The sequence below is a fragment of the Microcaecilia unicolor genome, chromosome 4, assembly GCF_901765095.1.
Source record: "Microcaecilia unicolor chromosome 4, aMicUni1.1, whole genome shotgun sequence".
NCBI lineage: Eukaryota > Metazoa > Chordata > Amphibia > Gymnophiona > Siphonopidae > Microcaecilia > Microcaecilia unicolor.
In genome coordinates, this window is record NC_044034.1 from 176,245,795 (window position 1) to 176,269,316 (window position 23,522).

Consider the following 23,522-nt stretch of genomic DNA (forward strand, 5'->3'; position numbering starts at 1 on the left):
ATATGTATGGAAGAGATTTGCAGACATTGGGGTTAGCAGGCATTCAACTCTTTCTCATGCATATCCATTAGGGATATGTGGAAAACCTGACCTATTAGTGTTCCTCGAGAACTGAGAGTATATACCATTGGACTATGGCAAGGGATCTCAACCCAATCCTTGGGACATGCTGAGCCAGTTGGGTTTTCAAGATATCCACAATGAATATGCATGAGATAGATCTGCATGCACTGCCTCCATTGTATACAAATCTATCTCATACATATTCATTGTGGATATCTTGAAAACCAGACTGTCATGGTGTGTCCCGAGGACTGGGTTGAGAACCCTGGACTAAAGAGTACTCCAGGACTGGCTTGAGAAACACTGATCTAGCACAATATTGTACAGCGAGGTTCTCAACCCAATCATCAGGACACACCTAGCCAGCCAGGTTTTCAGGATTTCGAAAATGAATACGCATGGGATAGATCTGCATGCACTGTATCCATAGTATGCAAATCTATCTCATGCCAGGGGCATAGCCACAGACCAATTTGGGGTCAGGCCCGCCCAGCAGCAGTGTTCCTGCAAGTAGCTCGCAACGATTCCGGTCACAGACTCGGCTCGCAGCCATTCCCAAATGCTTCCTGCCGCTCAACAATCTCCTTGCAGCTACTAGGCGCTAACCCGGAACCCTCTCCTCTGCCGCATCTTGACTGGGCAGAAACCGGAAGTTGTAGCAGAGGAGAGGTTTCCGGGTTAGCGCTTAGTAGCTGCAAGGAGATTGTTAAGCAGCAAGCAGCATGTGGGAATCGCTACGAGCCGAGCATGTGACCGGAATCGCTGCGAGCTACAGGAACACTGCTGCTGGGCGGGCCTACAAGGAAGTCGTTGAGCAGTAGGCAGTGAGGTGTGTGCGACCGAGAGAAGGGAAGGGGACGAAAGATCGTACACAGGGATGAGGGAAGATGGGGTGAAAGTTGCTGCATGAGGGAAGGGATGATGGGGAAAAGATTTTGCACTGGGGAGGGAAGACGGGGGACAGCTTCTGCACAGAGGGATAGGAAAAAAGGAAGGAAAGATGCTGCACAGGGGGGAGGGAAGATGGAAAAATGAGGCATGGTGGGTGGGGGAGATGCACAGGGAAGAAGGGAGAGATGCAGCAAAGGGGTGGAGGGGTGAGGAAGGGAGAAGTCTTGGCTGCATATGAGGTGAAGGGGAGGGAGACATGCTGCATAGAGAGGGGATAGGTGGTGAGAGGGGGAGAAATGTTGAACATAGGGGTGGAGAGGAGGGAGAAATGGTGGGCATAGTGGTGGAGGGAAGGGAGAAATGTTAGACATGATAGTAGAGGGGAGGAAGGGAGAGATGCTGCATGGGAAGGGGAGAGAGATGTTGGACCAGAACACAAGGGAGAGGGAGAGAAATGTTGGGCATGATGGTAGAGGGGAGGAAGGTGGAGATGCTATATGGGAAGGGGAGAGAGATGTTGGACCCAGAACACAAAGGAGAGGGAGAGAGAGATGGTGGACAGTGGGAATGAGAGGGGGAGATGGACATGAGGGTGGATGAGAGGGAGGGGGAGAGGTACACAGTAGGTGGTGAGGGGGGAAAATGCTGGGCCATGGGGGAGAGGACAGGAATGAAGAGAGAAGGGGCAGGAAAATATAAGGCTACCAGGATGGGGTGGGGGGGGGGATCAGATGCTGGTTAGAAGGGTGGAGGGAGGAAGACGATGGGAATGGTGGAAACCTGTGGGAGAGGCCAAGAGGGGGAGGATGGGGTGGCAAGGAAATGAGTGAGAGAGAGTGATTACAGAGGGTAGAGATATGGTAATGGGGAGTAGATTAAAGATGAAAGAGAAAGTAGGGATGGGGAGGAGTAAGATGGAGAATGGGAGAGCTAGTGGGTGAAAGAAGAAGTTGGAAATTTGATAGGTAGTTGAAAAGTAAAAAGGAGGCGAAGAAGGGTGAGAGAGAGGCAGAAAAGAGCTAAAAAGGAATGATCAATATGTCAGAGGCAGGAGTAGTGAGGGAACAGACAGGAGAAAAGACAAATTGACTGCAGCCGCTTGAAGAAGAATTAGCAGACGGCAGAGAGGAAAGCAGAAAAGAGAAATTGAAACCAGCAAGATGGAAAAATAAAATGTCCAAACAACAAAGGTAGACACAAAGCATTTCATTTTGAATGTTTTAAATGGAATATGTTAGCTTTTGGAAATGTGCATAGCAAATGTCTTTGAATTTGTGATCCCTTTTTCTGTATTTGGTGAGGGTCTGTTGGTGTGATAGTAATGGCAGTTGGGAAAATGGAGGGGAGGCGAAGGAATCGGGAAGGGGAGCCCTCCTTTATTTTCTGACCTGGGCCCAAGCAGGTCTAACACCAGTCCTAACCCTTGCTTTATAGTTGATGAGGATTCCCAGGCATCCCCAGCTAAGGATCTCCTCCAAAGGCGGCCAGAACTCCCTTCTACCAAGCTCTGGCAACAGCATCCTTGAGCCATCGACAGATGTGGGGTGCTGGCATCAGTGGCTTAGGGTCATTGCTGCTGCCTGCCAAGCTTGGTAAAAGAGACTTCTGGCCACCTTCAGAGAAAGTCTTAAGCTGACTGAGCTTGAGGATCCTCATTAGCTAAAAAATATGTAAGCCACATTGAGCCTGCAAATAGGTGGGAAAATGTGGGATACAAATGCAATAAAAAAAACATAAACAAATAAATAAAGTATTTATATTTTGAGGTGGCGGTAGGGCGGAGCAGAGAAAAGTTTGTGCCCACCCACTTTGGGCTCAGGCCCACCCAAAACTGGCTGTCTGGCTATGCCACTGTCTTATGCATATTCAATATAGATATCCTGTAAACCTCACTGGCTAGGTGTGTCTCAAGGACTGGGTTAGGAACCCCTTCTGTACAGTAGTTTTCCTAAGTTAAGGTAGATTGGCAGGCAGCAATATTTAAGATATGAGATCATTGCTCTGTTTGTCTGCTTCTTCTGATACACGTGTGCAATTGCTTTTCTTGTATTTCCTCTGTCAATTTCTGAAGTACTGGTTTGAAGCCACAACTTTATTACCCCCAATTGCAGTAAAATTTAAATTGCAATGTCTAGAGCAATAAAAATGTTAGTGCCGTACCTCATCTGTGAAATAAATTATGTAGTGTTATTGAGAAAGCAGAGGATTGTAATAAACTTTCCAACAGTCATAATTGAATTAGTCAGAGAAAGCATCTTTAGCACACAGCAGGAATATGTGCTGTCTTCTACGTGATAAAAAGAAAGTGTGTTTAAGCTGATCCAAATTTCTTTAGTTTTTCCTTTCACTATTGTGTGTTTGGATTCTAAAGTTCAGATTTTTAGAAGCCAGGTGGATCTTAGAGAGGATTGACGTCCTTGTAGGACGTGAAAACCTTTGATAGACAAACATAAGACTTATCCAAATTTTCTCCATATTTACAGGAGGGTCCACTATGGTCTTGAAAGCTCACATGCAACTGTATTTTAGGAGAATTCTAATAAAATGTCCTAAAACCTACAAAGAATTGTTGTTGATTATGAAGTGACATTATCTTCTGGTGTTACTTCAGGCAGCCTTCCTGGGGCAGCGAGGCTTGAACGAGAATGATTTCCTTACTAAAGTACTGAATGGAATGGCATTTGCTGGCTTTGTGTCAGAACGAGGGCCCCCTTACCGGTCTTCTGATCTGTTTGATGAGGTAAAATTTATGAATGGTGACTTGTTGTATAAAATGACGTAGAAGATCATAGATGTCTATGTGGGTTACAAATATTTTAAATAAAAAAATTTAAACATTTTGCTGGAGGCCTCAGCAACCGATTTTAATTGTGGACATATATTGGGATAAGTTAAATTTTCTTTAACCTACGAATAATTATTTTGGGCTAATAATGTTTTGAAAAATGTAAGTAAAGCACATACAATTAGTTAAAATGTATTACAAAATTAGCACATTAATATTTTACTTCACTGAGATTTTTATTATCCTGCAAAGTTCCATTTCAGTTAATTTAATTCAGTTTTAAACTTCTGAATCATTAAATATAACCCAAATATTAAGGCTGTCAGTATTGTTTTATGCCTTTGAACGATCATATAAAATATTCAACTTCAATAATTTCCTAGAATAATTTAGAATAACTAAAAAAAAAAAAAAAGCATCACACTTTACGCACACACTGGGATACCAGACACAAAGGTTTCATCATTTGCCATCAGACTCCATCAATTTTTTAAATAAATTTTATGCATACTTATTTTCAAATTGTATAAACTTCATCAACAATATGCAGCAGCAGTGATGAAAACACCTAATGATGGGCCTCTTTTATCAAGCCACGCTAGTGGCTCCCAGTGGAGTAACTTTGAATGGGCTCTGTCGGCATTGCCGTATGGCTTGATAAAGAGGCCCAATGTGTCTTCTTCACACATAACTGACTTGACGTCGATGTTTCAGCCAGTCCTGACCTGCTTCAGGACTATAATTCTAGAAAACAAATGCTAAATTTAATTTTATAACACAAAAAAACACATAGAAAGCTTTTGATAGATCTACTCCAGCAAAGAACAAGCTAAACATCACATGCAATATAAAAGTAAGGTCTACTAGCCATATTGATTCTGAAGACAACTGGAATCTTTGTTGCCTGAGAACTTCCTTGAGGTTGACCAGATGGTGTAGCATATAAGCTTTGAGACCACTCTTGAAGATGCAGCTCTATATCTCCTTTCATCTCTGGAAATTCATGCCCGACAACAGTGTAGAACTAGATATATATATATAATAGTTTATTATTGTGGGTATTGTGTTTATTTTGTTCATCACTTTGGGTGGTGGACATCTTTAAATCTGGGAAAAATCTATAAATATTTTAATAGCTAGAAGTCCATGTACCACAACAATATCTTACAAGAGCAATAAAGAAAAATGCAGGAAAACAGTTCAAAACAAATATCACATTATAGCATCCTAGTCCACTTCCAAGGAGAACACAAAAAGATGCCCAGAGCTAGATATCAATCTATATAAACCATAATGAAGACCTAGAAAATTTACTAGACCCTAACAAATAACACATGGAAAAGAAATAATCACAGTCGAAATCAGTGTTTCCAAAGTCAGTCCTGGAGTACCCCCTTGCCAATCAGGTTTTCATGATATTCACAATGAGTATGTAAGAAGGAGATTTGCATATAATGAGGCAATGTATGCAGATCAATTTCATGCATATTCATTATGGATATCCTGAAAACCTGACTGGCAAGGGGGTACTTGGGAAATGCTGGTCTAAACTAGTTTTGTTTTTAATTTTATCTAACAAGAGATTTTCTCGGTGCATAGGATCCAAAAATTGTATTAATCAAATAGTTTTAATTTATAATGGTTATCTGGTGCATCACATCTATATGTGGTTTTCATATGCCTTAAATATCATTTAAGCTCTTGACCTGCATATTTTAAAAGACAGAATTAAATTGTTTTAAAAGGACACATTATTCAAGCCTGATACTGACCAGAATTGCTTCTAAGATTTTGTGACTAAGTTTGAAGAGTTGTAGGCAAACTACTGTGAAAGAAGCTGGGCATTTTATTGTTCTGATACCTATTGCTTATTATAGGCAGACAAATTAAAACCTGGTACATAAAATATTGAGATCACAATACCTTGTTACTGCTCTCTATCATATCATATTAACGTGATTTGCTACTAGACTTTAGACATCACATGGAATCAAGATTCTCTATATATAAAAGGCATCACCAACGTTCTAATGAAGCCTCAAGCCGGAACTTTGAGGCGGTCTAGATATCCGGTTTGCCCAGCAATGTCTACCCCGCCCTCGCGTCACAACGTGATGACGTCGAGGGCGGATCAGATACTGTTGGGCAAACCGGATATCATCTCCCACCTCTCGGCGGCCATTTCCACGGAGCGACTCGACGAAACGCGATCTCATCTCCCCCTCTCCGCGCCCATTTTGACGGAGCGCCATCGACGACCTGCAACACACGGACGAATAACATCACCCCGCACAACATCGGAGGGAGGGAGGGACGCACAAACGGACGAATAACATCACCCCGCACAACGTCAGAGGGAGGGAGGGAGGGACGCAGGCAGGCAGCCTGAACGTCGGAGGGAGCCAGCCTGCCTGCCTCAACGTCGGAGGAAGGGAGCCAGCTTGAACGTCACAGTGGGAGGGAGCGCCACGACCCTGAAAGGCAGAGGGAGGGGGGCACTCGAACCTGAAGCTGGGAGGGGGGAAGGGAGAAGAACAGGAAAAAGGGGAGGGAAGACAGGGGGGAGGGGGAAAAAGGGCGGCAGACGGAGGAGCCACGATCCTGAAAGGCGTAGGGAGGGGGGGCCATGACCCTGAAGCTGGGAGGGGGAGGGGAGGAAACGGCAGGGGGAGGGGAAGGACAGGGGGAAAGGGAACACAGGGTGGAGGGGGAACAAGGGCAGGAGACAGAGGGGGGGCCCCTGCGCCACACTCACACACACACACACTCTCACACATACATTCTCTGTCACACACACACACACACACTCGCACATTCACTCTGTCTCTCTCACTGTCTCACACACTCTCTCAAACATACGCACTACGATGGGGAAAAAGGTCAGGAGACGGAGGGGCCATGATCCTGAAAGGCGGAGGGAGGGGGGGGGGCACGACCCTGAAGCTGGGAGGGGCGCTGGGAACAAACATGGGACGGGGAGGGAAAGGAAAGGGGGGAAGGGAAGACGGGGAGGGGGAAGGAGGGCGGCAGATGGAGGGGGGCCCCTGCGGCAGACACTCATTCTTTCTCACACACACACTCGCACATTCACTCTGTCTCTCTCTCTCACACACTCACTCTCACACACACTCTCTCAAACATACACACTACAGTGAAAACCTTGCTAGCGCCCGTTTCATTGGTCTCAGAAACGGGCCTTTTTTACTAGTAGTTGTAATAAATGGTAACCTCGAATCTGGGCCACAGATGATCTGAAAGGTGTGGCACAACCCCACCGACAATGTTTTTTAAAAGCCTTCCTGGGATTCTTAACCTACTCGGCGTGGAGAAGTAGCCTAGTGATTAGTGCAGCGGACTTTGATCCTGGGGAACTGGGTTCAATTCCCACTGCAGCTCCTTGTGACTGTGGGCAAGTCACTTAACCCTCCATTGCTCCAGGTACAAAATAAGTACCTGTATATATGTAAACCGCTTTGAATGTAGTTGTAAAATACCACAGAAAGGAGGTATATCAAGTCCCATTTCCCCTCCCCCTCTTTCCCCTCCTCCTGAATCCCCTCTAGACCCCCACAGACCCTCTTCACTCTCTAACCCCATGCCTGTGATTTTCAAGAGCAGATACATTCTGTGGTCATCCCCCACCCCCCCAGCTGTGGTCTAGTTCAGAATGACTCTGATGAGCCAGTGCCAAAAATGGTTCTGGTCTATTTACTGAAGCCAGTGTGAAATAGAGCCCTAACAGGACAGGAGTGGCTGGGGCTTACTCCTGCCCTTGAAGAGCACACAAATGGGGTAAAACTCTTAGCAAGATGGAAGGTTAAAGAAGCCCAGGGGACATTTTAAAAATATTTTTCCAGCAGGAACTGATCTTAAACCTGTTTATGCTTCTGGTAGTTGAAGCCAGAGAAAGTAAGCGAGATATGAACTAACTGAGATCCCTGGATCAGACAACACTGACTTTAACTCCACAAACTTATTCCAAAAACTTTGGTTCCTTAGCGAGGTTTGTTGGTTGACAATGAACTGCAGTGAGTGCCATGTGTGGATCCAGAATTGCCAGTTTTCAATCAAGATTCAGCTACTATGTTTTTGGATTCCACTGTGTTCTGACCTCTACATTCACTGTGTGTGATTAATAAAATTGGAGGGACCAATTCAAACTGTTATTGCCAGCACATATTCCCACTGCAGAGGAAATATGTACACCAGAAAAGGCCAAGTCATCTAATCAGATTAGTATTTTTGATTTTTCATTGTCATAAATTTGATAGGGCTGCTCCATTGTTGATTAAGCTGCATTGGTCGCCAGATTCTGCAATAGAATTCAAATTGGCTTGCATTATCTAAAAATTGTTGGAGGGCTTGGGTCCAGAATGTTTAATTCAATTCTTTTCTTTTTCAACTAACCCTAGAACGTTGCATTCAAACTCTACCCCTATCTTATTTTTCCCTTCTGTGAAAAAAACAATACATTAAAAAAAAATCTTATTGAAGACTCTTGTTAGTTATCAGGCAGAGGCAATTTGGAGCACCTTACCTATGGAATTAAGATTTTTCAAGCCTTGTCTAGCTTTTCAATGTCTCTTATAGACCTTTTTATTTAATAAATTTTAGACTTTTTTAAAATTCTTATGGATTGCTTTTTATTTATATCTTGCATGTAACTTTACTCACTTGTTCAGCACCCATTTTTATCATTCCCACTTTTGTAATTCCCTTATTCCTTATTTGACATGTTTGTCTGTCCTTGTTAGATTGTATGCTCTTTTGAGCAGGGACTGTCTCTTTATATCCAGTGTACAGCACTGCGTATGTCTAGTAGCACTATAGAAATGATAAGTAGTAGTAGTAGTAGATATGATAGTAGACATTGAAGTACCTCAGAAGTATAAATAATGGATAAGAAGCAACCCTTTTTCAGGGAAAAGGAAATCCTAGAGTTAGAGGTCACGATATGAGGCTCAAAGGAGAGAGGTAGACTGAAGAATACCATTAGAAAAAAATGTTTTTTAAGAATGGGTAGTGAGTGCATGCAATAGACCCCTAGTGGACGAGGTGAATTAAAAAAAAAAAAGACAGAATTTAGGAAAAGCACAGACCCCCTGATAATCAAAACTATTTAACTGGCCAGGAACAGCTCCTGACTGGTTAAATAGTGTTTAAGCACTTAACCACAGATGCTCAGCAGGAGATAACTGGCTATCTCCTTTTGAATATCGGGGTTAGCGGCTAGCCACTAACTGGCTAAGCATGGATATGTAATGCAAATCTGGCTATGTTGAGCAGTGAAAATAGGCCACTTAAATAGCAGTCCTATCTTAGACTGCTAAAATGTTAGCTGGTTAGCGCTGAATATCGGCATAACTGGTTAACTTTTTAGCGGCCAAAATAAACCCAGATATTCAATGCCTGTCACTGATAGACTTAGGAGTAATGTCAGAAAATTCTTTTTCATGGAGAGGGTGGTTGATGCCTGGAATGCCCTCCCGAGGGAGGTGGTGGAATTTAAAATGGTGTGGGATGAACACAGAGGATTCTTAATTAGAAAATGAATGATATAAGAAACAAAACTTAAAGGGTTGCATATGTGTTTGCATGTCATCCGGGATAGGATAGGCTATAGGGAGCATCGACGGAACCTCCAGTAATTTGGAACATGAGGACAGTGCTGGGCAGACTTTTACGGTCTTTGTCTCACAGATGACATGACAGATTTGGATAGGCTGGAGTGGGTTTTGACAGCAACTCCTGTAGTTGGAACATAAGGACAGAGCTGGGAGGGCTTCTATGGTCTATGTCCCAGAAAAAGACCATGATCAGTTATATAACATCACGTTCATTGTTGATTTAATCTTGAATTGAGAATGAATGTGACTATTGGGAAGACTGGATGGACCATTCAAGTTTTTATCTGCTGTCACTATGTTACCGTGTAACTGGATATCCAAAATGTTTGAATATACTCAAATGATATTGTAACCTTCTTCCAAAGCTCAGTCCTCTCCTGACAAAGCAAATCTTAGATATGTATCAGAAAGACAGTATTTCAGATCCTCTGTAACCAGTACTGCAATAAGTAACCAACCAAGCCTTTCAAATTCGTATGCTGTATTTGTCTATTTTCAATAGCTTGCATAGTAATATTCATTGGCTTCTATTAATATGCCTGGACGAGAAAGCCCATGTTTCTTTTCCCATGAAAGATATCAGGAACATATTGTAATATGCTTTCTTTATAGAGGGCTATTTTGAAACTAGTTGCAGTGCTTGAAGGCCCATTGATACAAAGTAACCATGGATCTGCAAGCAGATTTTCAAAAACAGATTTTGAAAATCTTGTGGTGGTTCATACAAAGTACAAAAGTTAAGGAGCATGTGGGGATTTCAAAATGAAATTCCTGAGCAGATTTGTGCCCTAACCCCACCCCAAGGATTGTCCTTTCCCTCACATATGGAAGGGGAAGGGGTCGGGGTCATTTTGAAAGATTTTTATGTTGTTGTTGACCTGAAGAAATCCCTTTGAAAATTTCCCCCTAAATGCTTAGAAAATAAAAAGTATATATTTGCCTTTGATGATATCTCTTTATTTAGTATAATAATCAGTATCAAGTAAGTTTTTATATAAACTGTTTGAGGGAAAATCTGTTTTTGCATTAGAAATCTCTAATACTGTTTTTTAAAATTTTTCATTGTGCTTTACAATAGTTGGTTGCCTTTGATGTTGAGAGAATTAAAGGTGAACAAAACAATCCCCAGAAGATGATAAAACATGTCAAAGAACTTGCAGAACAACTGTTCAAGAATGTAAGTGTATTGAACCACTGATTGCACTTCACAGATTGCTTGCTTTATTGCCTTGTGGATTTAATTGGTTAGCGCCATGTGGCAGAAAATACAAAATGTTTTTGCCACACGTACTGGACACGTGTAAAAAATGGAATTACCACCCGGGGCACGCGGTAGCCAGGTGGTAGTTCCTAATTGGCGCACATTGAATGTGCTTAGGCACCTACGCACCTTAGTAAAAGGGCCCCCATGTAGGCTGAATAGTTTGATAAAAAGGCCAAGCTTCCCTTTGCACAGCATAGATCAGTAGACTTTTTTTTTTTAGTAGAATTCTTGTGATATAGGCTGTTTCTTATACACTAAGGCCCCAATACTCAAAGATTCAACGCTAAAGTCAACTACGCAGACTCCATAGTGTAAGAACAGCACAGAAACCTAGATCTTCAATGCTCAAAGAAAATGGTATTCAAATTATATGCATGCAATGAAAGCAAAAACAAGGAGAGGACCATGCCTGTGCATGCACACAAGTGTTTCGCAGTAAGCGTAGCTGTTGTGCACATACCCAGGCAATATCAGAACTGCAAGCACACATCAGCGCCATTGTTCTGTGTCTTTAAATATAAGCATTTTAAAAATTGTTTTCACTTGAAAGGCTCATATTTAAGGGGGAATGGGACTTGATATACCACCTTTCTGTGGTTTTTGCAACTACATTCAAAGCGGTTTACATAGTATATACAGGTACTTATTTGTACCCGGGGCAATGAAGGGTTAAGTGACTTGCCCAGAGTTACAGGGTGCTGCAGTAGGAATCAAACCCAGTTCCCCGAGATCAAAGTCCACTGCACTTACCACTAGGCTTCCGTTGTGTGCTTACACTTTCGATTTTGCTCAGACTCGCACACATTTATTTCTCACTATCAGCATTTATAGGCTGCACGAGCTTCCTTCCATTTCTAAAAGAAATACTGAAAAAATCCTCTCTTCAAAATCTTCTTAAAGAATCCACTTAAAGAACGTATTGCACCCTGGTTCATAAAATTATTCACGGCGAGGCCCCGGTCTACATGACCTCATAGATCTACCAACCAGGAACTCAAAAAAGTCAGCACGCACATTCCTGAATCTCCACTACCCTAGCTGCAAAGGACTAAAATATAAAAACATATGCATCCAGCTTCTCCTACATAAGCACGCAACTATGGAATGCACTACCAAACATGATAAAAACAATGCACGACCTAATAAACTTCTGAAAATCACTAAAAACCAACCTGTTCTAAAAGGCATACCACAATGATCCATCCTAAATACCAGACAACGAAACTTATACCAGAACTGGACAAAACCGAACCCTCTATACCCTCAATAATGAACTTTAATGCAATACTACTTTATTTCTCATTCCAGAAATGAACTCTCTATACCTGACTGCTAAAAATACTCTGTCACTTATGAACTTTAATGCAATACCATTCTGTATTTCTTATTCCGGTAATGGCGATCGCCATTACGGCATAATGTAAGCCACATTGAGCCTGCAAAGAGGTGGGAAAATGTAGGATACAAATGCAATAAATAAATAAATCTTCAATGCCACCCCTGAGCTGGTGGTAAGTTTTCCAGTGTTAAATGGCATCATTTGTATCTGCGCTGTTCTTTGAGCATTGGGAGGGAATATGAAATGACCTCATTAACATCTGTTTGACTACTTTTAAATACCATATCCGGACATCTTTGGCGTGCATGTTGTTTCCTTCTGAACACTCTGTGCACATTAATGTTCATGCTAATCTGGTGCTAAGTGCCTCTAATGCCAGCATTAGGTTTTGAGCATCAGCCCCTAAGATCCTTATTTTAGAAACCCTATTTGTGATTTACGTTTGTAAATACTGTCATTTATGTGTGTATATTTCTTACACATATCAAATTCAATTTCAGACAACCAGTATTTACATGTATAAATCCTCACCACTTATAAACATCAAGGGAGCATGCTGGGGCCATAGTTTGATACAAACATAAAACGCATCCAACAGCTTTTTTTCTTTTTCTTTTTTTGTTCAAAAATTTGTATTCATTTCCATCAATGCATACAAAAACAGTAAAAAAAGGGAAAAAAGAGGATAACATAGCATACCATACCATAACATGACAAAACAATGTATGCGTCTACAGAGTTAAACTTGATATAGACAACACTATTATTGTAAACAAAATAAAGGAATATAGTATCATGAAGGATAAATTGTTACAAAGATGACATATATTTATATAGTGGTGACCATATTTTGAAAAAGGACAGAACAGAACCCAAATTTTCTGCCGCCACTCTTTCTTATTTAACTGTTAAAACAAACGTTCCACCACATAATATAATTCAATTTACAGCTTTTTCTAATACTGTTCAAGCATGTGCTGGAATGCCCCAACAGAGCTAGGGATATATACCATGCCACAGATGATTTTATGCCATCTATGAAATGTCCATTCCAAGTCCCATTATCGCATATTAGATACATTTTATGGCTGCTGGTTCGTCTCCCATCTTTAATATAAAATGTTTATGTGAGGGAAGGTTGTTGTCACCAGTTCCACCATTATCTTACAGAGGAGTTCTAGTTTTATGCTTGTACCAAATTTGCCCTCTGCTTGGGGGTTTTTGTATTGTTAGGGGTGTGGTTTGAGCACGTCAAAAGTATACTTCTGTATTTCCCATTTCATAAAGGGAATGCACATGTATGTCCTAGTGTTTCAACGTCGGGATTTACAGCTGCTGCCTCCCATGTATGTTTGTCTAAAGTGCAAGTTTGAGCTAACCTTTTACAGAAGGGATTAAGGGAGTTCACTTTCCTTAATCCCCTGTCGTGTGCTTCCCCTTTCAAATGAAAATAATAAAGATTGCGGCCTCTGTTCACAATTAGCAGCAGATATACATGTATATTTTGCAAAATACCAGGCATATATGTGTAAGTAGTGAAATATCAATTTATATGTGTAAGTGTCGCACTCATATGTGTAAGTTGCTGAATTTCCTCCATTCAGTAGTTCAACTTATATCTTTGTGAAATGGCTGCTTCCACTGCACACCACTGCACACGCAGGCAGAGCCTGCCTTAAGGCTCTGTGACACCCTAGGTGAACCTTCAGCTGTGTGCCCACCACCCACACATATCCAGCTTCTCCCATAAGAACATAACAATAGCCATACTGGGTCAGACCAGTGGTCCATCTAGCCCAGTATTCTGCTTCCAATAGTGGCCAGTCCAGATCACAAGTACCTGGCAGAAAACTAAATATAGTAGCAACATTCCATGTTACCAATCCCGGGGCAAGCGGTGGCTTCCCCATGTCCATCTGAATAACAGACTATGGACTTTTCCTCCAAAAACCTGTCCAAACCTTTTTTTAAACCCATATATGCTAACCACTCCGCGGCAGTGAGTTCAGAGCTTAACTATACTTTCCATGAAATTTCAGTCCCTTGGTCTTTGTACTTTTTGAAAGAGTGAAAAATCGATTCACTTTTACCCTTCCCTGCTACAGTTCAGCATCTCTCTCCTTCCCGTCCTAAAGGGTTCAGCATCTCTCTCCTTCCCTACCTCCCCTTCTCCAGCATCATTTTCTTTCCCTCCACCTCCCTTCACCTCTCTCCTTCTCCCCACCCCTGAGGGGTCTGGTATCTCTCTCCTTCCCTACCTCCCCTTCCTACGGTGTTCAGCATCTCATTCCCCATCCCCCACCCCACCACACCAGAAAGTGTTCAGCAGTTTCCTTGCCTTCCCTACCACTTCTGGGCCAAGGACAATGCCAGAGCAGCAGTCAGGCACATCTAGAGAAGACTAATCATGACTGGCACAGGGCTTTTGAGCACCCAAGCATGCTCAAGGCCTGCCTGGTCCCTTCCCCTCTAAACTTCCTGTTTTAGAGAGAACAGGATCTATCAGGCCTTGAGCATGTGTGGATACTCAAAGCCCTGAGCCAGCGCAATGAATCTTGTGTAGACTCCTCAACTGCCACATCATTGCCGCCCTAGGTGGAAGCCTAGTCTTTCTGGTGATTGGGCCAGCCCCAAGTGCAGACAGATACTAATAGGGGTAGGGGGGGCGCAGTGTGTTTCCTGGAATTGTCAAGACACTGCTACCAGGAAACTTGCACACACCCCACTGCCTTTTTATTTATTCCTTGGAAGGGAGCCACATCATTTTTATTCAAGTTTAGATTAGAAAGGATTGGTTGACGGTGAACAGAAATTTTAGGGAAACACATTTCATGAAAAGGTACATCATCCATATATTCAGAAAGTGGAATATTTGTATTATTTCAGGAATGATTACACATTGTCTGTAGTCGCTTAGTTTGTGACCTTATTCCCTGATGCAGTTTATTGGCGAAATACATTAGGTTTTTGTGTCACCACTATATGATATTAACATTTCTTTTATACAAATACAGAGCACTGTTTTTTGTCTTTTGTTTCTTACGCATACTCTTTTTTTGGGGAGCCCTGGTGCCAGCACTTAATTTAATATAGTGATTGCACCAGCTGAATATTTACCTCTACAGTTTTAGCTTAGGTTATTATTTCAGGGGTTCTACTTCTTTTACAAATTCTAGCAACTTCTGAAGCCTGTCTTTGTTCCCTTTTGCATTCATATGAGCCCCCCCCAAACATCTGCAGTATTCTGTACGTAGAGATTGTAGATCAGATTTTAAAACCCAGTACTTAAAGTAATTAACAGTTAACAGTTGAGCTTCACAAAGTTATATGTCCAAAAATGTTTGTCTTCTTTTTCTGATTTATGGAAGTTTCTTCCAGCATACTTTTGACTTCCTGAGATGAAAGATCTATAGTGTACATTTTCCTTTCAAAAGAAAGTAAATAAATTAACATTCTGTTATCTTGGGGCCATGTTCAGCAAAACTCTTTCAGATGACTAGCACTGAATTGATGACTAACATGCTTCTCTGTGGAAAAGGTTATCCTTTTGAAAATAATCTGCTATTAGTTGTCTCTTAACAGACACTCTTTATGTTTCTGTGCCTAAAATGTAAGGGCGGAATTACTAACATTTCTTTTCATTTAATTATGTGGGGAGTAGTTCCATGTATAGAAACCCTCTTCCATCGACAAGCAAGATTGAGTCAGGCACACAGGAGGGTGATGTCATCCGATGGTGCCAGGACGGAAGTGTTCTCCCAAAAATCACATTGTAGTATAAAATTCTGAGCATCCACGGCTCTTCCTGCACACAGAGGTCTCCAGTGCTTAAAATCTCTGTAATTTGTTGTTTCTTTGATGCTATTTCATAGTTACTTCTATGTTTTCTTTTTTTTTTTTTTTTTTAAGAGCATTATTTATGATGCCAAAGGTGGGATTTAAACACTGTCTGAAATGCAGTAGAAAGATTTAGAATTTTGACATGCTTACCAAGGGGTCCTTTTACAAAGGCGCACTGAAAAGTGTCTTTCAGTAGTGTAGGCGCGGGTTTTGGGAGCACGCAGAATCATTTTTCAGCGCGCCTGTTAAAAAGGCCTTTTTTTTTCTCCCCCTCCCCCCCCCCCCCCCCCCCCCCCGAAAATGGACATGCGGCAAAATCAAAATTGCCGTGCATCCATTTTGGGTCTCTGACCTTACTGCCAGCCATAGACCTAGCGGTAAAGAATTTGTGCAGTAAAGACCTGCGCCCGTCAGATGTCACTTGGTGCACATCCGCTACACGTGTCCGAAAATAAAAATTATTTTTCAGACACGTGTAGTGGACGCGCGCCAAAAATGAAATTACCACAAGAATCGGGCGGTAAGTCCATTTTGGCATGTGTAGGTGCCTACGTGACTTAGTAAAAGGGGCCCCAAGTGTTCCTTATGCCTGGATCCTGATCACAGTCAAAAAGAGCTCAATCATTGTGCTTGAGTGTCGCCATGAGCACAAAAAGATTATCTGAATACTTTTGAGAGTATTTCAAAGCCGAGAAAATGCTGCTACTTAGAAATCTACAGAAGGACTTCTCTCCACATATCTGTAGAGAATCTTCCATGTAAAGTACATCAACCTCTGGACTCGAGCTTACCAATCTTTTTTTGGCCATTACCCCACCAAGGCACATCTGAATGACATGCCCTTGTATTTCCAGCCAGGGTCACAATCGCAAATGCAGAAGGGTCATGACCAGTAATGCCAAATGCTAAATAGTAGTAGTAGTAGACCAACAATTTGGGAAACCCTGCTCTGGATGCAGTGACTTAAGAGTCCTGTCACCCAAGGTCACTGCAAGAAGAGTTTGCTGAGACACTATAAAACCATGAATAGGAGCAATCCATCATGTAGGGATCAAGCATTAATAAAAATCAAACGGTTTGCTCATAGGAGGTCTGGAAATGGGATTTAGCTCAGCTAATTAGCATCTCAAGCGAGCATTCAATGAGGTTTAAATTAGAGCAGGGATTACAGAAAGAAGTATAAATTATATTTTAAAGCTGTTTTTTCTTTGTTTATGCTGTAGTCGGGAAAAGGCAGGCTTTTAAAAAGTGCTCTGAAAAGAGTAGAAACATTTTACAGATTTTATTTTAATTTTATACAGGACTTATTTTATACAGAACTTATAGCCCACAAATACCAATACAGTTCACTACGGGTTACAAAATAAAAGAGTGAACATGGTGTTCAGATATACAATTTATAAAAAATAACACATAAATTCAAGTACAATTTAACCTATACAATAAAACTTAGGCCCCCTTTTACAAAGCCATACTAGCAGCTATCTGTGCAGTAATGCCAACACAGCCCGTTTGAATGGGACATGTTGGCATTGCCACGTGGTAGCCACTAGCAAGGCTTTATAAAAGGGGACCTTAATTAGAAGAAATACCAATACAGTTCACTGCAAGTTACAAAATAAGAATGAACACAGTGTTCAGATATACAATTTATAAAAAATAGCATGAACACACATAAATTCAAGCAAAATTTAACCTATGCAATAAAACTAAAGGATCAACTGAAGGATCAACAAATTTCCATTGCAGCGAGCTATGAAAAGCACTTATCTTTTATAAATGCAAGCCGCTATAAGACCCCAGCCAACACGGGCCATGTTTTGCCTCTGCAGTATCAGGACTTGGTCCTACTGCAAAAAATACAATTAAATTCTAACCTACCAATGCTCATTAAAAATATATATAAATATAATCAACAACAGTACCTCATAAACTGCTGAAAAAACTTTATTCTAAAGCTTCTGTCTTATAATACATTCAAGATGTCTCTCCAACTAAGACGCCAACCTTTTAATCACATAACTCATTCAATCATTAACCCGCCTGGCATCTCTTCCTTCTGAATTCCAGCTGACGTAGCGACACTTTGTTCACCCCTACTGTTTCCCCCTTTTCCCTCCTTAGCTTTTTCCCTTACCCTTTTATGACATTGATTGTTTGTTTGCTGAATTGTTGTATGTTTTTATAGACTGTTGTACGCCACATTGAGCCTGCCCATGGGTGGGAATATTGTGGGATATAAATGCTATAAATAAATAAAACCAAGTTTCACAAAAGGGAGAACCAATCAACTTCTAAGTTCATCCCTTCTGAGATTCAGATCATAAATCCAATGCTGCTCTTCTAAATTCAGAAAATATTCAATATTCCCTCCCTCCCAAACTATTTCAATCCTGTCAGTTATCCGCCATCTGATGTCATTTACAGAATGCTCTTTTGGACCCAGTGAGACATCATAGAAGGCATTAAGCACTTTCTGTACTAGACGAGACTTATGCTCATTTTACATAATTTTTACAGATTGACTACATAAGTACATAAGTAATGCCACACTGGGAAAAGACCAAGGGTCCATCGAGCACAGCATCCTGTCCATGACAGCGTCCAATCCAGGCCAAGGGCACCTGGCAAGCTTCCCAAACATACAAACATTCTATACATGTTATTCCTGGAATTGTGGATTTTTCCCAAGTCCATTTAGTAGTGGTTTATGGACTTGTCCTTTAGGAAACCGTCTAACCCATTTTTAAACTCTGCTAAGCTAACCGCCTTCACCACGTTCTTCGGCAACGAATTCCAGAGTTTAATTATGCGTTGGGTGAAGAAAACTTTTCTCTGATTTGTATTAAATTTACTACACTGTAGTATCATCGCATGCCCCCTAGTCCTAGTATTTTTGGAAAGCGTGAACAGACGCTTCACATCCACCTGTTCCACTCCACTCATTATTTTATATACCTGTATCATGTCTCCCCTCAGCCGTCTCTTCTCCAAGCTGAAAAGCCCTAGCCTCCTTAGTCTTTCTTCATAGGGATGTCGTCCCATCCCCGCTATCATTTTACTTGCCCTTCGCTGCACCTTTTCCAATTCTACTATATCTTTCTTGAGATGCGGCAACCAGAATTGAACACAATACTCAAGGTGCGGTCGCACCATGGAGCGATACAACGGCATTATAACATCCTCACACCTGTTTTCCATACCTTTCCTAATAATACCTAACATTCTATTCGCCAGTTATTATTTTTAGGCTGTGACCTGATCTGCTGTTTGGAGCTGCAATGGTGACAGCAAGCAGGTACAAAAGTACATAAGTAATGCCACACTGGGAAAAGACCAAGGGTCCATCGAGCCCAGCATCCTGTCCACGACAGCGGCAAATCCAGGCCAAGGGCACCTGGCAAGCTTCCCAAATGTACAGACATACTATACATGTTATTTCTAGAACTATGGATTTTTCCCAAGTCCATTTAGTAGCGGTTTATAGACTTGTCCTTTAGGAAACCGTCTAACCCCTTTTTAAACTCTGCCAAGCTAACCGCCTCCACCACGTTCTCCGGCAACCAATTCCAGAGTTTAATTATGCATTGGGTGAAGAAATATTTTCTCCGATTTGTTTTAAATTTGTTTTCCATACATTTCCTAATAATACCAAACATTCTATTCGCTTTCCTAGCCACAGTAGCACACTGAGCAGAAGGTTTCAGTGTATTATCGATGACAACACCCAGATCCCTTTCTTGGTCCGTAACTCCTAACGTGGAACCTTGCATGACGTAGCTATAATTCGGGTTCTTTTTTCCCCAAATGCATCATCTTGCACTTGCTCACAATAAACGTCATCTGCCATTTAGCCGCCCAGTCTTCCCAGTCTCGTAAGGTCCTTCTGTAATTTTTCACAATCCTGTCACGAGTTAACGACTTTGAATAACTTTGTGTCATCAGCAAATTTAATTACCTCGCTAGTTACTCCCATCTCTAAATCATTTATAAATATATTAAAAAGCAGCGGTCCTAGCACAGACCCCTGAGGAACCCCACTAACTACCCTTCTCCATTGTGAATACTGCCCATTTAACCCCACTCTCTGTTTCCTATCCTTCAACCAGTTTTTAATCCACAATAGGACATTTCCTCCTATCCCATGACCATCCAATTTCCTCTGTAGCCTTTCATGAGGTACCTTGTCAAACGCCTTTTGAAAATCCAGATACACAATATCAACCGGCTCCCCTAGGGGTCCTGTTTACTAAGGTGCGCCACCATTTTTACTGTGTGCTAATGCTAGGGACACACTATGGGTGCCTCTAGTGTTAGTGTGCCTTAATTTTTAGCACACGTTAAAAACGCTAGCGTGCCTACAGCATGTCTTAGTAAAAAGGGCCCTAGATCTACCTACATATATTAAATTGCAAGGACATATAATTGCATAAACAACATTGAAAGAATCACAAGTGGTATTACATCTTAAATCTATGGTTCTACCGCAATGAGACAATTGCCAAACTACACCCTTTATGGTGGAATCATACCATTGGCAATTGCCGCATTTTTGTTAACCCTAAACTTCAAAGCTGTCAGGATAGTGTATACGAGTGTAAGATAAAACTTCCCCCAAAGTGCGACCCCATTGGTAAGCAATTAAAGGGCACTCTTGGAAGCAGTGTCTGATTATTGCCAGGTAAACCCTGCACTAGAAAATCAGGTCTGATTATCTGCGGTGCCGGAAATAGGGTGGCATTATTAGTGGTGGTTTTTGTCGTTTTAGTTGTGTTTAGATTTTGTCATAATTCATTTTGTTTTATTTTTAATATGCTATATTTATATAAGTATATATTATTTTGAATGTATTGTAAGACACTTTTGTGGTCCTCTCGGACCAATAAGGCAGGCTACAAGTGTAAAGAATAGAAAGAATGTTTGACAAATTTGTTACCAGGACACAATTTGCCCTCAAGCAGTTCATTGTGCACTGCAGTCATGTGTTATCATAGCCAATAAAATATTGGCTATGGTATGATATGAACAATTTTTTTTCAGTTGAGGCAATGCAAATTGTTAGCCTAGATATTCAGAACCAATTCATCCAGTAAGTGCTACAATAGGAGACATTTACTCCTGAGTATCATTAGTTATCTGCACATCACAAGTTACAGAAATGACAGAGCAGAAACAAAAATGTAATGTCCTCAGAGAGTTAAAAAAAAAAAAAACCTTAGCTGAGGACGTAAGAATTATGTGATATAAGAAATGTGCCAAATGTATGGTTTTTTATCAATAATGTTAGATATATAAGTTTTGTCTTAGATACACTGTTGTCTGCTACAGAGAATTTTGTTTTCATAAATCTGTTGGCTAAGGAAAATTGAATTCCAGAACTAATAAGTTACCCATTATAGCTGTACTCAACACTGAACATTCCTGTGTAACTCATTGCTCCAAGGGACCAATAAAATATGTGGAGAGTTTGTCTCTTATTCCAGAAAAATGCACATGCATATATTGGACTCAAAATAGGATGAATTAGCACCAGTTTGAAACTTAAGAACAGTAATGCCAATGCTCAAGGCATTAATCTTCAGTACTGGGATATATGATAACAAACACATTAAGGTACAGAGATTTAATACAAGTTTGGAATTCATGAAGAGTAACACCAATGATCAAGGCTTCAGTCTTGTGTCTTTCATATATGTTCCTAATTAAATCGTCTTAAAAAAAAATCTGTTTAAAGTGCAGGGCCAGCTCAAGAGTATCTGACTTCCTAGGCAAATCTTCCTCTGTGTACCCCTGCCCCCTCCTGTCCAGCATCACCCCTTCCCTGTAACCCCCTTCCCCCAAGGTATCTGATCTTCCCCCCTCATCCTCAGGAGGCCAGCATCTATTCTTCCGTTCCCTTGGGTCCAGCCTTCTCGCCCCTCCCCCCTCATTTCCTTCCAGGCCTACCTCTACGTCTTATCACTGCTATTATATTTATTTGTTGCATTTGTATACCACATTTTCCCACCTATTTGCAGGCTCAATGTGGCTTACATTATTCCGTAATGGCAATCGCCATTTCCGGAATGAGAAATACAAAGTGGTATTGCATTAGGTTCATAAGTTGCTTTTGCCACCTCATCCAGGCTTTCTTTTTTTTTTTTAAATATCTTTATTGATTCAGAGACAAGAAACAAGAACAGAACACATTGTTGCATCTCAAACACACTAAGAGAAAATTGACAGTCAAGCAATTGCCCACTCTATATTAACATCACAAAAAAGAAGCTAGTGTAAAAGTGGAGCATATAACAATCTTTTCCCTCCTGTCTCAGTGTTTTCTGGAAAAAATTCCCCCCTCCCCCCCACCGTCCAACCGATGCTGCTGCACTGCACACCTCCTTCTTTGAACTGTCCACCAGGAGCAGAGACATTCTCCAGCCTACCCTCATTACCAGCCGGCAAGTGCTATTATACATCAACAGACTCTGACTGTTGTTCTAATAAAGGCACATCAGAGACTTTTCCCCACAGATCTCTGTATTGTTGTTGCCAGTGGTGTGCTGGAGCTGGCTCACACCGGCTCACAAGAGCTGGTTGTTAATTTTTTAAAGATCTTGTGAGCCGGTTGTTCAGCACATCGAGCCGGCTCCGGTAAACAAGGTAAGCATGGCAGGAGGGCACCACAAGCCATGCTTACCCTGTTTACCTCACCTCCCACCACTGCCCTTGTTTGCCAGCGCCGCCCTTGGGAGAGGGGGGAGTTTAAATCGTTTTTATTAGCTCCGTCGAAGTGGCCACGTCATTGAAAGCCCTGCCTGTCTCTAGCCTTCCCTTCGTGAATTTGTTCCCTCAGAGTCCCGCTTTCTGATGTCATTCCCTCTTTCCGCGAGGGCGGGACTCTGACGGAACAAACTCACAAAGGGAAGGCTAGAAACGGGCAGGGCTTTCAATGACTCGGCCACTTCAACGGAGGTAATCAGGGGAGAGAAGAGAATCACTCGGTATGGATGGCTGGAGGGGGGGCAGGGGAGAGAAGAGAATCACTGGGTCTGGATGGCTGGAGGGGGAGCAGGGGAGAGAAGAGAATCGCTGGGTCTGGATGGCTGGAGGGGGGCAGGGGAGAGAAGAGAATCGCTGGGTCTGGATGGCTGGAGTGGGGCAGGGGAGAGAAGAGAATTGCTGGATCTGGATAGCTGGAGGGCAGGGAAGAGAAGAGAATCACTGGGTCTGGATGGCTGGAGGGGTGCAGGGAAGAGAAGAGAATCGCTGGGTCTGGATGGCTGGAGGGGGGGGCAGGGGAGAGAAGAGAATCGCTGGGTCTGTATGGCTGGAGGGGGGGCAGGGGAGAGAAGAGAATCGCTGGGTCTGGATGGCTGGAAGGGGGGGCAGGGGAGAGAAGAGAATCGCTGGGTCTGGATGGCTGGAGGGGGGGCAGGGGAGAGAAGAGAATCGCTGGGTCTGGATGGCTGGAAGGAGGGGCAGGGGAGAGAAGAGAATCGCTGGGCCTGGATGGCTGGAGGGGGGCAGGGGAGAGAAGAGAATCGCTGGGTCTGGATGGCTGGAGGGGGCAGGGGAGAGGAGAGTTGCTGGACATGGGTTGATGGAGGGGAGGGGAGAGGGGAGTTGCTGGACATGAGTGGATGGAGGGGAGAACAGGGAAGAGAGAAGGGTTGGTGGACATGGATGGATGGAGGGGATGGCAGGGGAGGGTTGGTGGACATGGATGGATGG

At 42.2% G+C, this 23,522-nt stretch overlaps 1 protein-coding gene across 3 annotated transcripts in view; it reads left to right on the forward strand.

Annotated features, from left to right (window-relative positions):
• The window catches only part of SBF2 (SET binding factor 2), a 919,918-nt gene that overhangs the window by 538,589 nt on the left and 357,807 nt on the right, over positions 1-23,522 (forward strand). For all 3 annotated transcript variants that reach the window (XM_030200990.1, XM_030200991.1, XM_030200992.1), the window contains exons 12-13: positions 3,566-3,694; positions 10,445-10,543. In XM_030200990.1, the coding sequence (XP_030056850.1) occupies positions 3,566-3,694; positions 10,445-10,543 (228 nt within the window). The remainder of the gene's footprint in view (positions 1-3,565; positions 3,695-10,444; positions 10,544-23,522) is intronic.